Below are 17,867 nucleotides of genomic sequence, written 5' to 3' on the forward strand. Positions count from 1 at the left end.
CGAGTCATGTTCCCAGTTATTGCCAGGGAGAGGGGGGAACCAATGCTAAACATCTTAGTCGAGGGAGTGGAAATACTTTTCTGATTGACACTGGCGCCACCCCTTCCACCCTCGATAAACAAGTGGTTGAGCAATTCCACTTGCCTGTGTCTGCCTCCACACATTAATCGGGTCTCGATGGTAAAACCTGCAGCTATCCACTGACTCCACCCCTTCAGGTCCAAGCAATGAATCGATGCTGTACTGTCTCATTCTCAGTTACTCCCGGGATCCACTGCTGCCAAGCAAGCCGTGACCTATTACAAGGACTTTCAATCATCATCTCCTGCACAAACGAGGGCACAGCAGTAGAGGAGGGTCCTATATCACACATTATGGCCTTGCAAACAGGGATGCTGCCACAGTGGTGGGCTATTGACCTGACCCTATCACACTATTTGAGGATATGGCCCACCCTCACGTCACTCTATGCTATGACCCCACTGGTGTAAATGCTGAAGATGAAGAACCTTGGTGACCTTTTAGAACGCTGACCTTTTAGATGAATTGGCCCCAGTCACCATTTTTGGCCACGTAGAGGGACCCTGTGGGAGGCCCTTCTGGTTGAAAATTTACCTTCCTTATGGCGACATAAACCATTTGCCATCTCACATGTGACTAGCACTGTCAATGAGACACATACTGCTAAGGAACTGGGAAGTTTAGCCGACACCTTATATGACAAGGCAGATCGAACGTGTCTCGATGAAGAGCAAATTTTCCCTGAAGGCTCTATTATGTTCTGGTCGGTTACAAATACCTCAACAGGACAGATTGCCCACCACAGAGCGTCAGGTCCCGCGGAGGTTGAACAGCATTTGTGGTCCACTAGATCTCTAGAGGTAGGGTCCACTAACTGTGACCCTGTTTTTATCGAGATAAAGCCAGACCTACCACTGCCAGCAATACAGCAATACCCTTTGAAGCAGAGGCAACGGAAGGTGTAAGACAATTAATTGATGGGTTGTTAACACAGGGAATTCAAATCCCGTGTCAATCTCCATGCAACACACCCATCTTTCCGGTCCCTAAACAAGGAAGAGGGAAATGGCGTTTAGTACAAGATCTACGAACAATTAATTGTCAAGCCACGGCATGCTGTCGTCCCTAATCCAGCCACCATCCTTAGCCATATACCTGCAAATGCTTGAGTCTTCACAACTGTAGACTTGCAACATGCCTTTTTCGCCATCCCGTTGCATCCGGACTCTCAGTACTTATTCGCGTTCACCTATGAGGGTAAACAATATACATGGATACAGCTTCCACAACGGTTTGTCCCCTCACTCACAATCTTTTCGCAAGTTTTAAAAACTCAGCTGCAGGACATTCAACTGAATGGAGGCTCAGCCCTAATACATAGAAACATAGAAAATTGGTGCAGGAGTAGGCCATTCGGCCCTTCGAGCGTGCACCGCCATTCAATATGATCATGGCTGATCATCCAACTCAGTATCCTGTACCTGCCTTCTCTCCATACCCCCTGGTCCCTTTAGCCACAAGGGCCACATCTAACTCCCTCTTAAATATAGCCAATGAACTGGCCTCAACTACCTTCTGTGGCAGAGAATTCCAGAGATTCACCACTCTCTGTGTGAAAAATGTTTTCCTCATCTCGGTCCTAAAAGATTTCCCCCTTATCCTTAAACTGTGACCCCTTGTTCTGGACTTCCCCAACATTGGGAACAATCTTCCTGCATCTAGCCTGTCCAACCCCTTAAGAATTTTGTAAGTTTCTATAAGATCCCCTCTCAATCTTCTAAATTCTAGCGAGTAGAAACCGAGTTTATCCAGTCTTTCTTCATATGAAAGTCCTGACATCCCAGGAATCAGTCTGGTGAATCTCCTCTGTACTCCCTCTACTCAAATCCTTTTGCTATGAATGCTAACATACCATTCGCCTTCTTCACTGCCTGCTGCACCTGCATGCCTACTTTTAATGACTGGTGTACCATGACACCCAGGTCTCGTTGCATCTCCCCTTTCCTAATCGGCCATAATTCTGATAATAGTCTACTTTCCTGTTTTTGCCACCAAAGTGGATAACCTCACATTTCTCCACATTATACTGCATCTGCCATGCATTTGCCCACTCACCCAGCCTATCCAAGTCACCTTGCATCCTCCTAGCATCCTCCACACAGCTAACACTGCCCCCCAGCTTCGTGTCATCCGCAAACTTGGAGATGTTGCATTCAATTCCCTCGTCCAAATCATTAATATATATCGTAAATAGCTGGGGTCCCAGCACTGAGCCTTGCGGTACCCCACTAGTCACTGCATGCCATTGTGAAAAGGGCCCGTTTACTCCTACTCTTTGCTTCCTGTCTGCCAGCCATTTCTCTATCCACATCAATACTGAACCCCCAATATCGTGTGCTTTAAGTTTGTATACTAATCTCTTATGTGGGACCTTGTCGAAAGCTTTCTGAAAGTCCAGATATAACACATCCACTGGTTCTCCCTTATCCACTCTACTAGTTACATCCTCGAAAAATTATATAAGATTCGTCAGACATGATTTAACTTTCATAAATCCATGCTGACTTTGTCCAATGATTTCACCACTTTCCAAATGTGCTGCTATCCCATCTTTAATAACTGATTCTAGCAGTTTCCCCCACTACCGATGTTAGACTAACTGGTGTGTAATTCCCCGTTTTCTCTCTCCCTCCCTTTTTAAAAAGTGGGGTTACATTAGCTACCCTCCAATCCTCAGGAACTACTCCAGAATCTAAAGAGTTTTGAAAAATTATCACTAATGCATCCACTATTTCTGGGGCTACTTCCTTAAGTACTCTGGGATGCAACCTATCGACAATCTGTTACTGGCCAGCCCGTCAGTGGAGGCCAACGAACAGGCCACACAGACACTGTTACTAACCTTGCATTCCTTAGGTTATGTGATACCTAAGCAAAATGTAAAGTCTAATCAGTCTTCAGTTCTGTTTCTGGGTATTACCATCTTCTTCTTGCATATGGCGTGCACAGCCTAAAGTTGTAGGGCAACTTGTTCTATTTGATCTTATTTGATTGTGTAAGTCAGGTTGATTACATTCGTCGAAACAGGGCAGACCAAGTGAAGGTTGCAATCTTCCACCCCGGGTATTACCATCAGCGCTACCGAAAGATCACTTACCCAGACTCGCCTGACTGCAATTCTGAAATTCGAGCCTCCTACTACTCCAAAAGGCATGAGGACTTGTGAACTTTTGCCGACAATGGATTCCAAACGTGGCTCTGTTTTCTCAACACCTCTCGCCTTTATCTTCTGTTAAAGCACCACAGAAATTCACTATGATGGCAGAACAACTGCAGGCATTTGCTGAATTAAAAGATGCCCTGGCTACAGCCCCAGCGCTAGGAAGACCTCTTTATGACCGACCATTTCAACTCTATGTTACCTGTAGATGGTTTATGCATGCAACCAATAATATAGCTACCTCAATACCACTAACCACGCCTTAGTTGCCAATTATAATAACGCCTTCTTCTCCATCTGAGCAGTACAGTAGCAGACTCGAGACAGTGACTGCTGATGTGTGTTTAACCCTGTGTTCTCATTAAAGACTAGTGTAAAGTACAAGTGTGTTTGATTATCATTTACATGGTGTCAGAAGTGGGATACGAACCCACGCCTCCATTTGGAGGCGTGGGTTCAAAAAGGTGCCGTTTCGGTGCAATGACAGACCAGCTTACCAGGGACATTTTAGTGACGGGGATGCTCGATCAGAGGTCAAGATCGGAGCTCCTCAGGAAACCAGATCTGACTCTGAGCAAAGCCATGCACGCCTGCAGAATGGCTGAAGTCGTTGACCCGCAGGTCGGTCAGCGGGGGTCGGACACGAAATCGATCAATCTGACCGGGTTTAACAGACCGCGTCCTCGGATGGATAATGCGAAATTTGTGCCACGGGCCAGCTACGGTCCCGGCACAAGTGCCCCAATTGCAACAACTTGCATCAAAAGCAGTTGCCGTGCCCAGCTTACGGCAAATCCTGCAACTTTTGTAAGAAGTTAAATCATTTCTCTGCAGTTTGCCGCTCCCGTGGGAAAGTTCCACAGGCTTCTAGACCTAACTTAAACATGCTGATGCAAACTGATAACCAATATGGTTCCCAGTCCTCGCTAGACACGGCCCACGATTCTGATCCAATTAATTCTCAAGGGGAGGCGAGTGTGTTCTCACTCCTCCACGCACCTGGCCGACTACCCGATCCGACTGTCCTGGTTACTGTCAACAATTGCAGTTTCCATGCTAAGCTCGACACGGGTGCCAAGGTCAACGTAATGTCAACAAGCCTGTTCAAGAAGATTAGAAACAATGAGCTCCTAACTGCAGACCGGTCCACTCTGCATGCTTACGGGGGCGAGGTGCAGAGACCGATGGGAAAGGCCACCTTCAATTGCGTGCTGAAGAAAACATCGCATGCCAGGACCTGGGACTGGTGTCGTTCGACTAAGCAGCTCCAGTGCCTGGCCGAGCACACCGCTGCGGATCCCGCTCTGCAGCAACTTTCTTCCGTGATCAAACGTGGCTGGCCAAGCAACCGCGCCAGTGCACCGCCTGAGGCTCAACCCTTCTTCCTGGTCCGCGACGAGCTGGTGATCCAGGACGGCATCATAGTCAACCCTTCGTGTTGGTATCCCAGCGCTGTGCCGCCACCGAAGCTGCCGTCCCGGCCAGTCCTGATAGAAAACGCCGCTCCAGTTCCGAAGGTAGGCCGCGAGGAAGGGGCGAAGAAGCAGCTCGGAGGGAAACCGCCTCTCCGACCCTCCCCCACCCACCACATAAAAGACCTCCAAATAACATTTGTTTTTTGACAGGACTAATGTATGACAGGATATATATGTATAAGTCCGTTACTAGGTGCTGACTGATTAATAATGTGACCGAAAATGCTAATAGCGCATACAAGGGAATTCAGGTGGTTCAAATAGTGTTTGTATTTAAGGGTCGGCCTACAAACCCGTCCCGTGCGCGTACGGTACAGATCCGCATCTCCTCCCTTCACCGGCGAGAATGGCGGGGCCCCGTGCGGCGGGAGCATTGGGGACCTGGGTGACAAACACAGCGAGGCAGGCGAACGGGGCACCGATTGTGGTGGTGAGGGAGCTGGCACAACCAGGGGTAGGTCTGCAGCTGCAGCTCGTGAGGGAAGAGAAAGTCCGTCAGTAGATGGGTAGATCGGTGGCGTAGCATCAGGATACGAGACATCCCCATTGGGCCTGATTCCGCCAATGCTAAATGCCAGCAAACTGCGCAGGCCACTGCCATTGGGATGTAAAATGGCGATGTTAAATGACAGAACAAAGCAGATGCTCAAGATATGCAATACAATTGACGATGTTAAAGGAAACAGGCCATTGTTAGCTGTGGGTGAGGTGAAATTGAGTTATAGACAATGAGACTCAACAAGATGACGGATTTTGGTGTGACTTGGGTGGGGGGGAGGAGAGAGCGGAGATGTGAGGGTTAGTTGAAGTTAGATAAATCAATATTCATACTGCTATCAATAAAAGGGACGGTAAACAAAAATGCTGGAGAAACTCAGCGGGTGAGGCAGCATCTATGGAGTGAAGGAAATAGGCAACGCTTGAAGAAGGGAGTCTGAAGAAGGGTTTCGGACCGAAACGTTGCCCATTTCCTTCGCTCCATAGATGCTGCCTCTCCCGCCGAGTTTCTCCAGCATTTGTGTCTACCTTCGATTTTCCAGCATCTGCAGTTCCTTCTTAAACATCAATAAAAGGGAGGTAGGTTGTTGCAGGGCCGGCCTTGGGAGGTGCGGGGCCCAATTGGGAACAATTTTGGTGAGCCCCAGGTTCCCAGCCAAGGTTTGTAGAATCATAGATATATAAATAAAGTCTATTATAGAATTTATATCTCCATGGTAGAATGGAAAGTAATAAAATGTGCGCTGAGATAATGCCTGCGAGTTAATGGACCAACAGATCTAAGCTACATTTGAATATCAAATTGCACACATGTAAGCCTACAAGTAACAAACAAAATTGTAGATCACCTCTGAAAAGTACATAGTTACAATACCACTTGTTTTAGTGACTGTGAAATGGAAAAAAAAAGTAATTTAATTAGCTAGATCCTGGAAAAACAATAACCATTGGTGAAAAACCAGTCCACGCATTAAATTTTGGGCTTCAGCCCCATCCTACGCTTTGGGCTTCTACCCATCCTAACTTAGTTTGTGTTTGTGTGTTAGGTGTATGTGTTAGATGTCTGTGCGTGATGTGTGTGGGTGGGAGGGAGAGAAGGGAGGGAGAGAAGCAAAGATCCTATAGCGGAGATCTTTGGAGAGAAGGGAGGAAGGAGAGAAGGGAGGGAGGGAAGGGAAGGACAGAAGGGAGGGAGGAGAGGGCTGGTAGCGGGAGCGGATGCCAAGGTCCGGGCGGGCGGGTGTGAGCTGAGGCCGAGGTTTGTAAACGTTGCTCCAAACCCCGGCCCGGCCCTCCCTGTATTGTTCACCGCGTCTCCCCGGGGAGAGAGAGGGGTGGAACTGGGGTTGTGTGCGTGAAGCACGGCGACTGGAGGGGCTGGACCGCTGCCCCTGGACCGTGAGGGAACGATCCACCTCCCCCTCTCCCCTTCTCCATTCACCCCTCACACCCCCCTCCCCGTCTGCCTCTTTCTCCCCCCTGCACTCCACCTCACTCTCCCCCCCCCCCCTCCACCCGGGGAGCGCGTGCCCCCCTTAGGCGCGGGGCCCAATTGGGAGCAATTGGTCCAATTGGCTTAAGGCCGGCCCGGGGTTGTTCAATAAATAACTAAACCCAGAGAATGACATTTTTCATCTCAAAGTTTGACAAATAGACAAGTGTCCTGACCTGAAAGGTTGCCCATATATTTCCCCCCAGCACTTTGTGCCTATCTTTGGCAGACACAAGAAACTGCAGATGCTGGTTCAGGCAGCATCTCTGGTCAATATGGCTAGGCAATGTTTCATGTCTGAAGAAGGCTCGTGATCCAGAAAACATCCCCTATACAAGTTCTCCACAGACAGACATAAAATGCTGGAGTAACTCAGCGGGACAGGCAGCATCTCTGGTGATAAAGAACCTTCTTGAGACTGAGGTAGACAAAAAGTGCTGGAGTAACTCAGCGGGTGAGACAGCATATATGAACAGAAGGAATAGGCGACGTTTTGGGTCGAGACCCTTCTTCAGACTGAGAGTCACGGGAGAGGGAGACACAGAGATAAGTGTAAGGTGTTACTCCAGCACTCTATTAACTGAATGGTGTCAGGTTAGGAAAATGGGAAGTACAACAAGATCTGGGTGTTCTTGTACACCAGTCACTGAAAGTATGCAGCAGATACAGCAGGCAGTGAAGAAAGCTAATGGAATGTTGACCTTCATAATGAGAGTTTAGTTGAGGAGCAAAGATCCCTTTCAACAGTTGTACAGGGCCCTGGTGAGACCACACCTGGTGTATTGTGTGCAGTTTTGGTCTCCTGATTTAAGGGAGGACACATTTTGCTTTTGAGGGATTGCAGGGTCGATTCACCAGGTTAATTCCCGGGATGGCAGGGCTGACATGACGTAAGAATGCGTCGACTAGGCGTATTCACTGGAATTTAGAAGGATCAGAGGAGATCGTATGGACACATGTAACATCATTAAGGGATTGGACAGGGTAGATGCAGGGCACATGTTCCCAGTGTTGGGGGAATCAGAACCAGGTTCCTCAGTTCCTCAACTATAAAGTTCAGTTCAGTTTTAAGAATAAGAGGTAGGTAATTTAGGACTGAAATGGGAGAAACACTTTTTCACCCAGAGAGTTGTGAATCTGTGCAATTTTCTGCCACAGAAAGCAGTGGAGGCCAATTCATTGGATGTTTACAAGAGTTAGATTATGCTCTTGGGGCTAACGGAATCAAGGAATATGGGGAGAAAGCACGAATGATCGTTATGAGCTTGCTCTATTGACTTATTTGCACTTCTACAACTGTTCAGTTATTAATCCCGCTATCTTTTTACAGGACGTACCCACACACATGAGTGAAATGCCTCATGACTGTTTAGCCTATAATGACGCTTTTACTCAGTCTCGTACTGATCTTATTGACGCTCCCCTACCTGATGCGCCTGATATTTTTGTTGATGGGTCTTTCTTTATTGATCCTATGGGCCACTGATGTGCGGGTCATGCAGTGACTAAGGACCTAGATGTCCTTGAAAGTGCAGCTTTTCAGCAGCCCCTATCTGAGCAGCAAGCAGAGCTTTTTGCATTAACCGTGCCTGTATTCTCATGGCTGGACAGAGTACTAATATTTACACTGATTCACGATATGCCTTTGGTGTAGCCCATGATTTTGGTTCTCTTTGGCACCACCGAGGTTTTCTAACTGCAACAGGCTCCCATTAAAAATGCCCCGTTTGTCTCAAATTTGCTGCATGCTATTACCTTACCAGAGATGCTAGTCATAATAAAGTGTGCTGCACACACGAATTCTAAGGATCTGATTTCCTGCGGCAACCGCGCTGCTCGCGACGCAGCAACCGCCCAGACCCTTATTGTACCTTCGGGTGATTCAAATGTTTTACACTCAGCCCCAACCTTGCCAGACATGCAGGAAATCTTACAAATGCAGGGGGACGCCCCAGCAGAGGAAATTGCAAAATGGCATCAAGCGAATTGCCATCAGAGACCTTCCGATTGTCTTTGGGTTACTTCGACTGGCAAAGTTTGCGTTCCTAATATTTTACTGCCTGTTTTGTTACATTATGTGCACTCCTTGACACATAATGGAAAGGGAGGAATGTTAGAAAACTGTAAAGCCACATGGTGGCACCCAGATTTGACAAAATAAATATTACAGATTGTGTCTCAGTGTCAGATTTGCCAGAGATACAACCCTGGAAAAGCTGCGCGGACCGAACCAGGGCGCACGCCCTTATCGCATCGGCCTTTCCAGTGCATTCAAATCGATTTTAGCGACTTACCTAGAGTGTATCATTATTAACATTGCTTAGTTATTATAGATCTTTTCAGTCGATGGGTTGAAGCAATCCCTACCACTAATGCTACTGTTGCTGTTTTGCTACGCGAAATTATGCCACTATTCGGACTTCCTACTATTATTAGTTCAGACAATGGGCCACACTTTACGGCTAAAGTTAATGATGAAATGTGTAAACAACTAAACAATTGAAAACAGTTCCACTGCAGGGATGGAAATTAGCGATTGCCCGGGTGCCAATGACCGCCCAAAGTGCCGCCAAACAACCTAATGCCGAGTCATTAAGCCCGGCTTGGCACAGCAGATACTGGTTTATACTGAAGATAGATACAAAAATCTGGAGTAATTCAGCGGGTCAGGCAGCATCTCTGGAGAAAAGGAACGTGACGTTTCGTATCGGCAGCGGCTGTAGTGGGGGGCAAAGATACTAGGTGTGGGGTGACGGAGGGTCGGAGCGAATGACGGACCCCGCACAGCAACAGCGGCTCCACATCCTCTTCCACCCGCACCCCCGCCCGCCCTGATAGCGGCCGCTGCTTGCCAGCAAAGATCCCGAGCTCGCTATAGGATCTTTGCCGCCAGCAGTGTTAACCGCTTTCAAAACAAACCCTCCCATACGCCGAGGCCGGGAGGAGGAAGGGAGGAAGGAAGGGGGCGGCCCCCTTCTGGCGTCTGAAGCACCTGCACCGCTCGGCCCCGCATCTTCCCGTTGGCTGGCGGAGGAGGTGGCGAGGAAATCCCAACTGCCTCCCCATTTGGCAGCGGCATTTGGCGGTGGACAGGGACGGCGAAGGCAGCGGGGCGATGATGCCGGTGTCGTCCGAGGAGCGCTGACCTTCCTTCCACCCCACCTCCTCTGCGCCTTCCCGTCTCTCCCCCTCTCTCTTGTACGCCCCCCTCCACCTCCGTTATCCTGGGACCCCTCCTCTCAATCCACCGATCCCATTCCCGCCTCCATTCAGTCCTAACATCCCCTGTGCTCCCCTCCCCATCTACCCCCCCCCCCCCCACCCCATCTATTCATCCTACACAGATGACCCTATCCAGCTCGCATTGATTCTGCTGCCACCCCCCATCCATCCTACACTGGTCCCCTAATTCATCCTGTACTGACCCCTCTTCCCATTCATCCTGCACTGCCCCCCACCCATTCATCCTGCATTGACCCCCCCTCCAATTATCCTGCACCAATCCTCCCATCCATCCTGTAGTGAACTCCCCATTCATATTTTACTGATCCCATTCATCCTGTACTGATCCCCTCATTCATCTTGCACTGATCTCCCGATCCATCCTGTACTGACCCCGCCTCCATTTATTCTGCACCAATCCCTCCCATCCATCCTGTAATTATTTCCCCATTCTTATTTTACTGAGCCCCCCCCCCCCGCATTCATCCTGTACTGTTCCCATCATTCATCCTGTGCTGATCCCCTCATTCATCCTGTAGTGATTCACCCATTCATCCTGCACTGATCCCTCATCCATCCTGTAGTGAACCACCCATTCATCCTGTAGTGATCCCCCGCCCATTCATCCTGCACAGACCCTCCGATCCACACTGTACTGACCCCCCCCCCCCCTCCATTCATCCTGTACTGATTCCCCCATTAATCCTACGTTGATCCCCTCCCCCATCCATCCTCTACTGATCCCCCCCATTCAAGAAGAATGAGGGGATCAGTCTGAAGAAGGGCCTCGACCCGAAACGTTTATTTCCTATTTCCTTCGCTCCATAGATGCTGCCTCATCGGCTGAGTTTCTCCCGCATTTTTGTCTACCCCCATGCATCCTGTACTGACCCCCCCCCCCCCCCCCCCATTCAACCCCACTGACATCCCCCGCGCTCTCCCCTCACAATTTTACCTACTCCAACCAACACGTACTAATTTCTCTGCCTCAATCCATCCATTCTGCACCGGTTGCCTTCTCACCCCCCCCCCCCCCCCCCACCCGCAATCTATCCATCCCGCACCCCTCCCCCCCCCCCCCCCCCCCCCCACCCGCAATCTATCCATCCCGCACTGATTCAAACCCCCCCCCCCCTCCCCCGACCCTATTGTGCTGGAAATGTCTTCAGAGCGAACATTGACTATGTTTGACAACGGAATGCAATCAAATGTGTTTTAATTCCCAATGTTATTATTTGTTTGAATCCATAAAGATGGATTAATTAAATTGTGAACACGTGAAACATTAAAACCGCAGTGTTAAATTGTCACTGCTACCGTTACCACGTTATTACAGAATTCATTTTAACGGCAAATCAATGCTCTTAATATCGAGTATCAGTACAGTAGTTATTTAATGAGCAACATTCACAACTATACGTTGGATTTATCCAGGTTTTACTTCTAGTCATATACATCACAAATTTGGTCAGGAGATATTTCAGTTGAAATTTTAACGTTAATTCTCAAGTGGGAATGATGGAAACAGTGTTTATCAATAATTTTTTTTTCATCTGGTGCGTACAAACTGGGTATCTGTATTGCTGTTCGCAACACATATTTCTAATCTGAATGTCCAGTAATGTGACATTTTAACACCTTCAAACATATTACCATAAGAACATCAGCTGCAGTTATGTCCTTTGGCCATCTCTTGTCAGTTAGTGTAATGTTTAACCTGTTAGATGTGTATAGTCGGTTTTAACAACTATTATCATAAAATGCCTTTAGAAATTTCCTTGCAACCTGTATATTTTGTTGTGGATAAATTATGTGGGAAGCGAGAGTGTTTCTATACCAATAGCAATAACGACCCATGCTATGGCCATGTCACAATAATTTTCGGTCCTTCACAGAAAACATGCTTGCATCAATCTATAGTGTGCATGGTTAAGCATATGTTACCATGGTCCAGCATATATTGACACAGGTTGATCATACGCTGAATAATCCAACCACAATTTTGTTTGGTGTGGAAAGAAATAATAGAAGTTGCATTTATTGCAACATGTAAAAAGAGTTGAGATACTGTATTATAATTTTGCTGCATGTCATTGTGGTATATATCATGTCTTGATTTTGTGAATATGTTTAGTTTGTGACTTTATTTGAAGCAGAAATAATGTCTTTTTCCTGTCGGGTCTCCGTTGTCGTTGGGGCCTAGTACCGTGGAGCGGCCTCCAACCGGAACGCCCTAGGGGCCTCCAGTCGCAGAGCCTGCGGAGCTGCGGACTTACCATCGTGGGGCTGGCCGGCCTCAGAGCGTGGGGAGCAGTGGTGGCTCGCTGCGGCAGCCCGACTCCGGAGCTGGGAGGCTCCAGCCGCAGGCCCGGTGGACGGAACACCAGGAGCTCGCGGGTCCTGGTGGGAGACCGCTTTTTGGAGCTCCGCAACACAACTTCTCCCACCCGTGTCGCGGGGTTGGAACGACCCCGAGCGGGGCCGTACATCACCCGGCGCGGCTTTAACTGTCACGGGACATGCCAATGCCTGCCGGGGGCTCCAACTTTGAGACATTACGACCTGGAGCGGGGCCGTACATCGCCCTGGGCGGCCTTAACGGCCGTGGGACTTACCATCACCCGCCTGGGGCTTCAACATCGGGAGAACAATGCTACACACGGGAGAGAAAAGACTTTGCCTTCCATCACAGTGAGGAGGAGATTCACTGTGTTGGATGTTTGTGTGAATTGAATTGTTTGTGTGCCTTGTAGAAATTGTTTTGTTTGTATGGCTGTAGAAACAGAGTTTCGTTTGAGCCTCATTGAGGTTCAAATGACAATTAATAAATATTGTATATTTTATTGTATTGTATGCGAATGCTTCATTGAGCATAATTCCGACTGGTAACTACGCACTTCGTCCGAGCACATTATTGCACACGTCATGCAAGCCGTCTTTTTAATTTTTTTATCCAAACAGTACAGACTTTGTTTAACGGTTACATATTAAATATCCAGGTTTCCAGGGACCCAGTTACCAAAGTAGCTGGGATCCTCCTTTATCGGTTACCTATTAACATTGCCTCTAATTATTTATTTATATTTATAGATAGGAAAAATAAATAAAGAAAGAAAGAAAGAAAGAATGAAAGAAAGAAATTAGAAAAATAGGATAAACTATCAATAATACAACTTGGGAGATAGGTCCGTAGGCCAAAGAACATAACTATTCATCTAGTCCTGGGATCAGGCTTCAGTCCGGCCTCTGCGCCGGTCCAATCTACCCCTTCAAATAATCTATAAATGGAGACCATATTCTAATAAATAATTCTGGTTTGTCAATTAAGACAAATCTAATTTTTTCCAAATGTAAGGTCTCTGACATCTCCATAATCCACATCTTGATTGTGGGGGTTGTTGGGTTTTTCCAAAATTTTAATAACAATTTTTTCCCAATTATTATACTGTAATCAAGGAAATTACAAGCCGTCTTAAATGACCACCTAAACTGTCATTTGGCAACCTAAAGAGCTGCCTAAGTAGCCCGGCCGGCAATAGGGGAAAACAGTTAAGTGAGAGCCCTGCACTGTGTACACCATCCACAGGCTGCAGGAATTGTGGAACGAGCTAATGGAACTTTAAAAAGCAAGCTTGCTAAACTAATTGAAGAGACAAAGCTTAATTGCGTCCAGGTTTTGCCTATGGCTTTATTTGCTATGTATATTACTCCCCATTCTACTACTCAATTGACCCCAGCTGAAGTAATGTATGGGAGGCCCCTCAGGGCTCCCTGGGGGGGCTGAAGAAGTTGTGGAAACAACCTATGATCTCCATGCCTTGGATGAACGGTTGTTGACATACATGCAATTACTCATGGATTATTTCTCAGTTCTGCATTCACAGGTTCGGGAAACACAACGGTATTTGGACAAACCACCTAAGGAAGAACTGCTACAGGCAAGCAACTACGTCCTAATACGAAATTGGGATCGGAAAAAGTTGGGTGATCACTGGAAAGGTCCATACCTTGTATTTCTCACCACCCCTACAGCCGCTAAAGTGGAAGGACACCCTCGGTGGGTGCATCACTCCGACTGCAAGAAGACAGCTGCACCAAGCCATGAATAAAGGCTCTCTTGCCAAGGCCTGGTGCTGGACAGTGTTTATTATTATCAGTTCCTTGACCCCACTAACCAAACCATGGGAAAAGAATGTATACCTTGAAGTAACCTATGCATACGCATGATGTTTCAACCCTACTGATCATCCTGCTGGGTATGCGCAGCTATGCCACGAAATGGGAAAATAGGGATTCCCCTGATCCCTATCCCAATGAATAACACTGAAAAATATGCCTTACTGCTTTTCTTCCTCCGTTAATAAAACGATTTGTCGGAATAGCAGGGATGGTTCCCCGAAATATGACAATTTTAGGGGATGGTATATCCCACCTTTTAAGGAGGATTGGAAAATTAATGCACGGAAAGGGGCACAACTTCCACAAATAGAAATAATGGAAAGTTCCCCAGAAGCCAGTTATTGCCACCTGTCACTGTTACCATAAAGGTACAGGGGTTTTCCTGGGAAACAGTTCATGCATCACGATGGATGCTAGTGCTACCTCTGGCCCACCCCGACCTGTTAACAGCGCATATTTTATATGTGGATCATGGGCCTATCCATGGTTACCAGGTATGCCACCCAACGATGGAAATATGGTAAGACGGGGGTATGGCCCACATCATTGGACAGGATGCTGTTACCTTACTAATGTGGTCCCTGCTATGTGTCATTTTAAACTAATAACAGACCATCCTACATTTAAGAACCTCGCACCTAGATCTCGGTTTACAAAACGGTATCTCTCCCCAGGTGAGAGTGCTGGGATGAAATTGCTCCCCTGGTATGGGATAAATTGAAATGCGCTAAGGATTGGCCATCTTACTGGGCTATTGGAGGAATTGGCTAATAATACAGCAGCTGCCCTTATGGGAACTCAGGCCCAGATCGAGTCACTGACAGCTGAAATGGTTGCCATGAGGATAGTGGTGCTACAGAATCAAATGGCCTTAGAATTTATTCTGGCCGAGAAAGGGGGCACCTGTGCTATCAAAGGGCAAGATTGCTGTAGCTATATTCCCAACGAATCCTCCAACATAACTGATCCGGCAGCCCATATTAGAAAGGATCCCGGGTGAGGGGGAGAAACTGGGTGAGAATCAAAACCAGGGTATGTGGAGTTGGTTTACTGGGGGGTCTGCTTGGGGCCTTGTGTGGCATTATGGAACTACTATTTTGATAATTATAATCATCACTTTACTGCTTTATTTCTGTGCACCATGTATTTGCAAATATATGGCTTCTAGCTGCATCATTTGATATATTGATTAAGTTTAATCAAAAGGGAGGAATGTAAGAGTTAAAGCAATAGCCGCCATTTTATTTAGCTTGTTTTACTTATTTTAGCTGTGACTGCCATTTTGTGTAAAGGATGCTAGTTTCATTTTAAAACTGACTTCTGCAGTAATTCTGTAAAGCGAATAAAGCGACTTTCACTGTGTCTGTGTCCATCTCCAGTTTAAATTCCATTTGGAATATTTTGGAGGACCAAGAAACCAAGAACCAAGATAAGAGCCGTTCTCACATTCTATATTGATACTAGTGTCCTGTAGGGGGCTGAACAATGCAATAGGTGCCTTCTTACTATAGCAGCTGCCTTTTACTCCCCTAACACTCCCTAACCTGACTAAGGAACTACATTATGTATCTCTTCTTTAACTGAGTTCCTTTGTTCATAACCATGTGCTTCAACCTGTTTTATCTGTATAAATATGATTGTACTCTTTTGTATTGCTCAGAGGGAACAGCGACAGGCTCTTGTGTGGGCTCCTTGTCGATACAAGTGACTGTGTTCTCTCATCACCCGGGTGACTTCTAGTAAAGACTCTTTTACTGAGACTTGTGTTTTGAGTTATTATACACGTTCAGTTCGACATACTTCGACACACCTGCTGGTGGGGCAGCAGGCTGCTGGAGCAGGTGAAGCCTTTGCCGCACTCACTGCAGGTGTAGGGCCGCTCCCCGGTGTGCAGGCGCCTGTGCACCTTCAGGTGCCTGCACGACTTGAAGCCTTTGCCGCAGTCGGAGCATATGAAGGGCCGCTCACTGCTGTGCACACGCCGGTGCTCCCACAGCCCTGACAACCGGGCAAAGCTCTTGCTGCAGATGGAGCAGCCATAGGGCTTCTCACCCGTGTGCACTCGCTGGTGTAACTTCAGTTCCTGCGCCGTCTTGAAGCTCTTGCTACAGTTGGAGCATGCAAAGGGGCGTTCTCCTGTGTGCAGCCGCCAGTGTACCTGCAGCCCCGACAACTGGGCAAAGCTCTTGCCACAGGTGGAGCAGCCATAGGGCTTCTCACCCGTGTGCAATAGCCGGTGTAACTTCAGTTCCTGCGCCGTCTTGAAGCTCTTGCTGCAGTCGGCGCATTCAAAGGAGCGTTCTCCGGTGTGCACCCGCCGATGCACCTGCAGCCCCGACAATTGGGTAAAGGTCTTCCCGCAGTCGGAGCAGTCAAAGGGGCGTTCTCCCGTATGCACCCGTCGGTGCACCTGCAGCCCCGACGACTTGGTAAAGCTCTTGCTGCAGGTGGAGCAGGCATAGGGCTTCTCACCCGTGTGCACGCGCTGGTGCCCCTGCAGCCCCGACGAATCGGTAAAGCTCTTGCCGCAGGTGGAGCAGCCATAGGGCTTCTCGCCCGTGTGCACCCGCCGGTGTATCTTCAGTTCCTGCGCCGTCTTGAAGCTCTTGCCGCAGTCGGAGCATTCAAAGGGGCGTTCTCCTGTGTGCACCCGCCGATGCAGCTGCAGCCCCGACAATTGGATAAAGGTCTTGCCACAGTCGGAGCAGTCATATGGGCGTTCTCCCGTGTGCACCCGCCGATGCACCTGCAGCCCCGACAATTGGGTAAAGGTCTTCCCGCAGTCGGAGCAGTCAAAGGGGCGTTCTCCCGTGTGCACCCGTCGGTGCACCTGCAGCCCCGACGACTTGGTAAAGCTCTTGCCGCAGATGGAGCAGCCATAGTGCTTCTCGCCCGTGTGCACGCGCTGGTGTCCCTGCAGCCCCGACGAATCGGCAAAGCTCTTGCCGCAGGTGGAGCAGCCATAGGGCTTCTCGCCTGTGTGCACTCGCCGGTGTATCTTGAGTTCCTGCGCCGTCTTGAAGCTCTTGCCGCAGTCGGAGCATTCAAAGGGGCGTTCTCCCTTGTGCACCCGCCGGTGCCCCTGCAGTCCCGACAACTGGGTAAAGCTCTTACCGCAGTCGGAGCAGTCAAAGGGACGTTCACCCGTGTGCATCCGTCGGTGGATCTCCAGCTGGCTCGGGCTCTGCCAGGCCTTGCCACACATGTCGCACTCATAACGCTTCTCCTTGTTGAGCCCCGTCATGTGTTCCTCCATTGAAGCCCAGCCCCTCGAAGCTCAGCGCGCACACCGAGCAGATGGGAAGAGGGGAGGCTCACCAGCACCCTAGCCACCCTCAATGGCCGCTCACGTCCCCTTCTCTCCGTCCCCAGCAACGGCTCCTAAACCCTGCAGGAGGGGAACACAGAGGGTCAACAAGCTGGCAAGCAGGACATTACTAATGCATGAACATTACTGGTGCTTGAAGAGGGGGAAGGGGGGATGGGGAGGTGAGCAGGGGGGGGAGGAGAAGGTGGAGGGTGGGGGAGGAGGAGGTGAATGGGGGAGATACGAGGAGGAAGGAGGGGAGAGGTGGTGAGGAGGCAAGGGGGGGAAGTGGGGAAGGGGGATGAGGACGGTGGAAGTGAGGGGATGGGGAGAAGGGAGAGGGGTTATAATGGGAGAGCAGGGGGGGGGAGAGGGAGTTAAGTGAGGGCGAGAGGGAGAAGGGAGGGGGTGAAGAAGCAAGTTGGAGAAGGGGCGGCTGCATGACCAGACAAG

The 17,867-nt window shown here is 48.8% G+C and overlaps 1 protein-coding gene across 2 annotated transcripts; it reads right to left on the bottom strand.

Annotated features, from left to right (window-relative positions):
- Positions 1-14,475: 14,475 nt before the first annotated feature.
- LOC116982119 (zinc finger protein 271-like) lies at positions 14,476-17,568 on the bottom strand. Of its 2 annotated transcripts, XM_033035444.1 has the most exons (2): positions 16,465-17,568; positions 14,476-16,380 (listed from the first exon to the last, which is right to left on the bottom strand). In XM_033035444.1, the coding sequence occupies exons 1-2, from the start codon at positions 17,361-17,363 to the stop codon at positions 15,894-15,896; spliced, it is 1,386 nt and encodes a 461-aa protein (XP_032891335.1). In that variant the 5' UTR covers positions 17,364-17,568; the 3' UTR covers positions 14,476-15,893. The 2 variants fall into 2 exon arrangements, with proteins under 2 accessions (XP_032891335.1, XP_032891334.1); XM_033035443.1 differs by having other exon boundaries at positions 14,476-17,568.
- Between the last annotated feature and the right edge of the window lie 299 nt (positions 17,569-17,867).

The sequence above is a fragment of the Amblyraja radiata genome, chromosome 16, assembly GCF_010909765.2.
Source record: "Amblyraja radiata isolate CabotCenter1 chromosome 16, sAmbRad1.1.pri, whole genome shotgun sequence".
Classification (NCBI taxonomy): Eukaryota; Metazoa; Chordata; class Chondrichthyes; order Rajiformes; family Rajidae; genus Amblyraja; species Amblyraja radiata.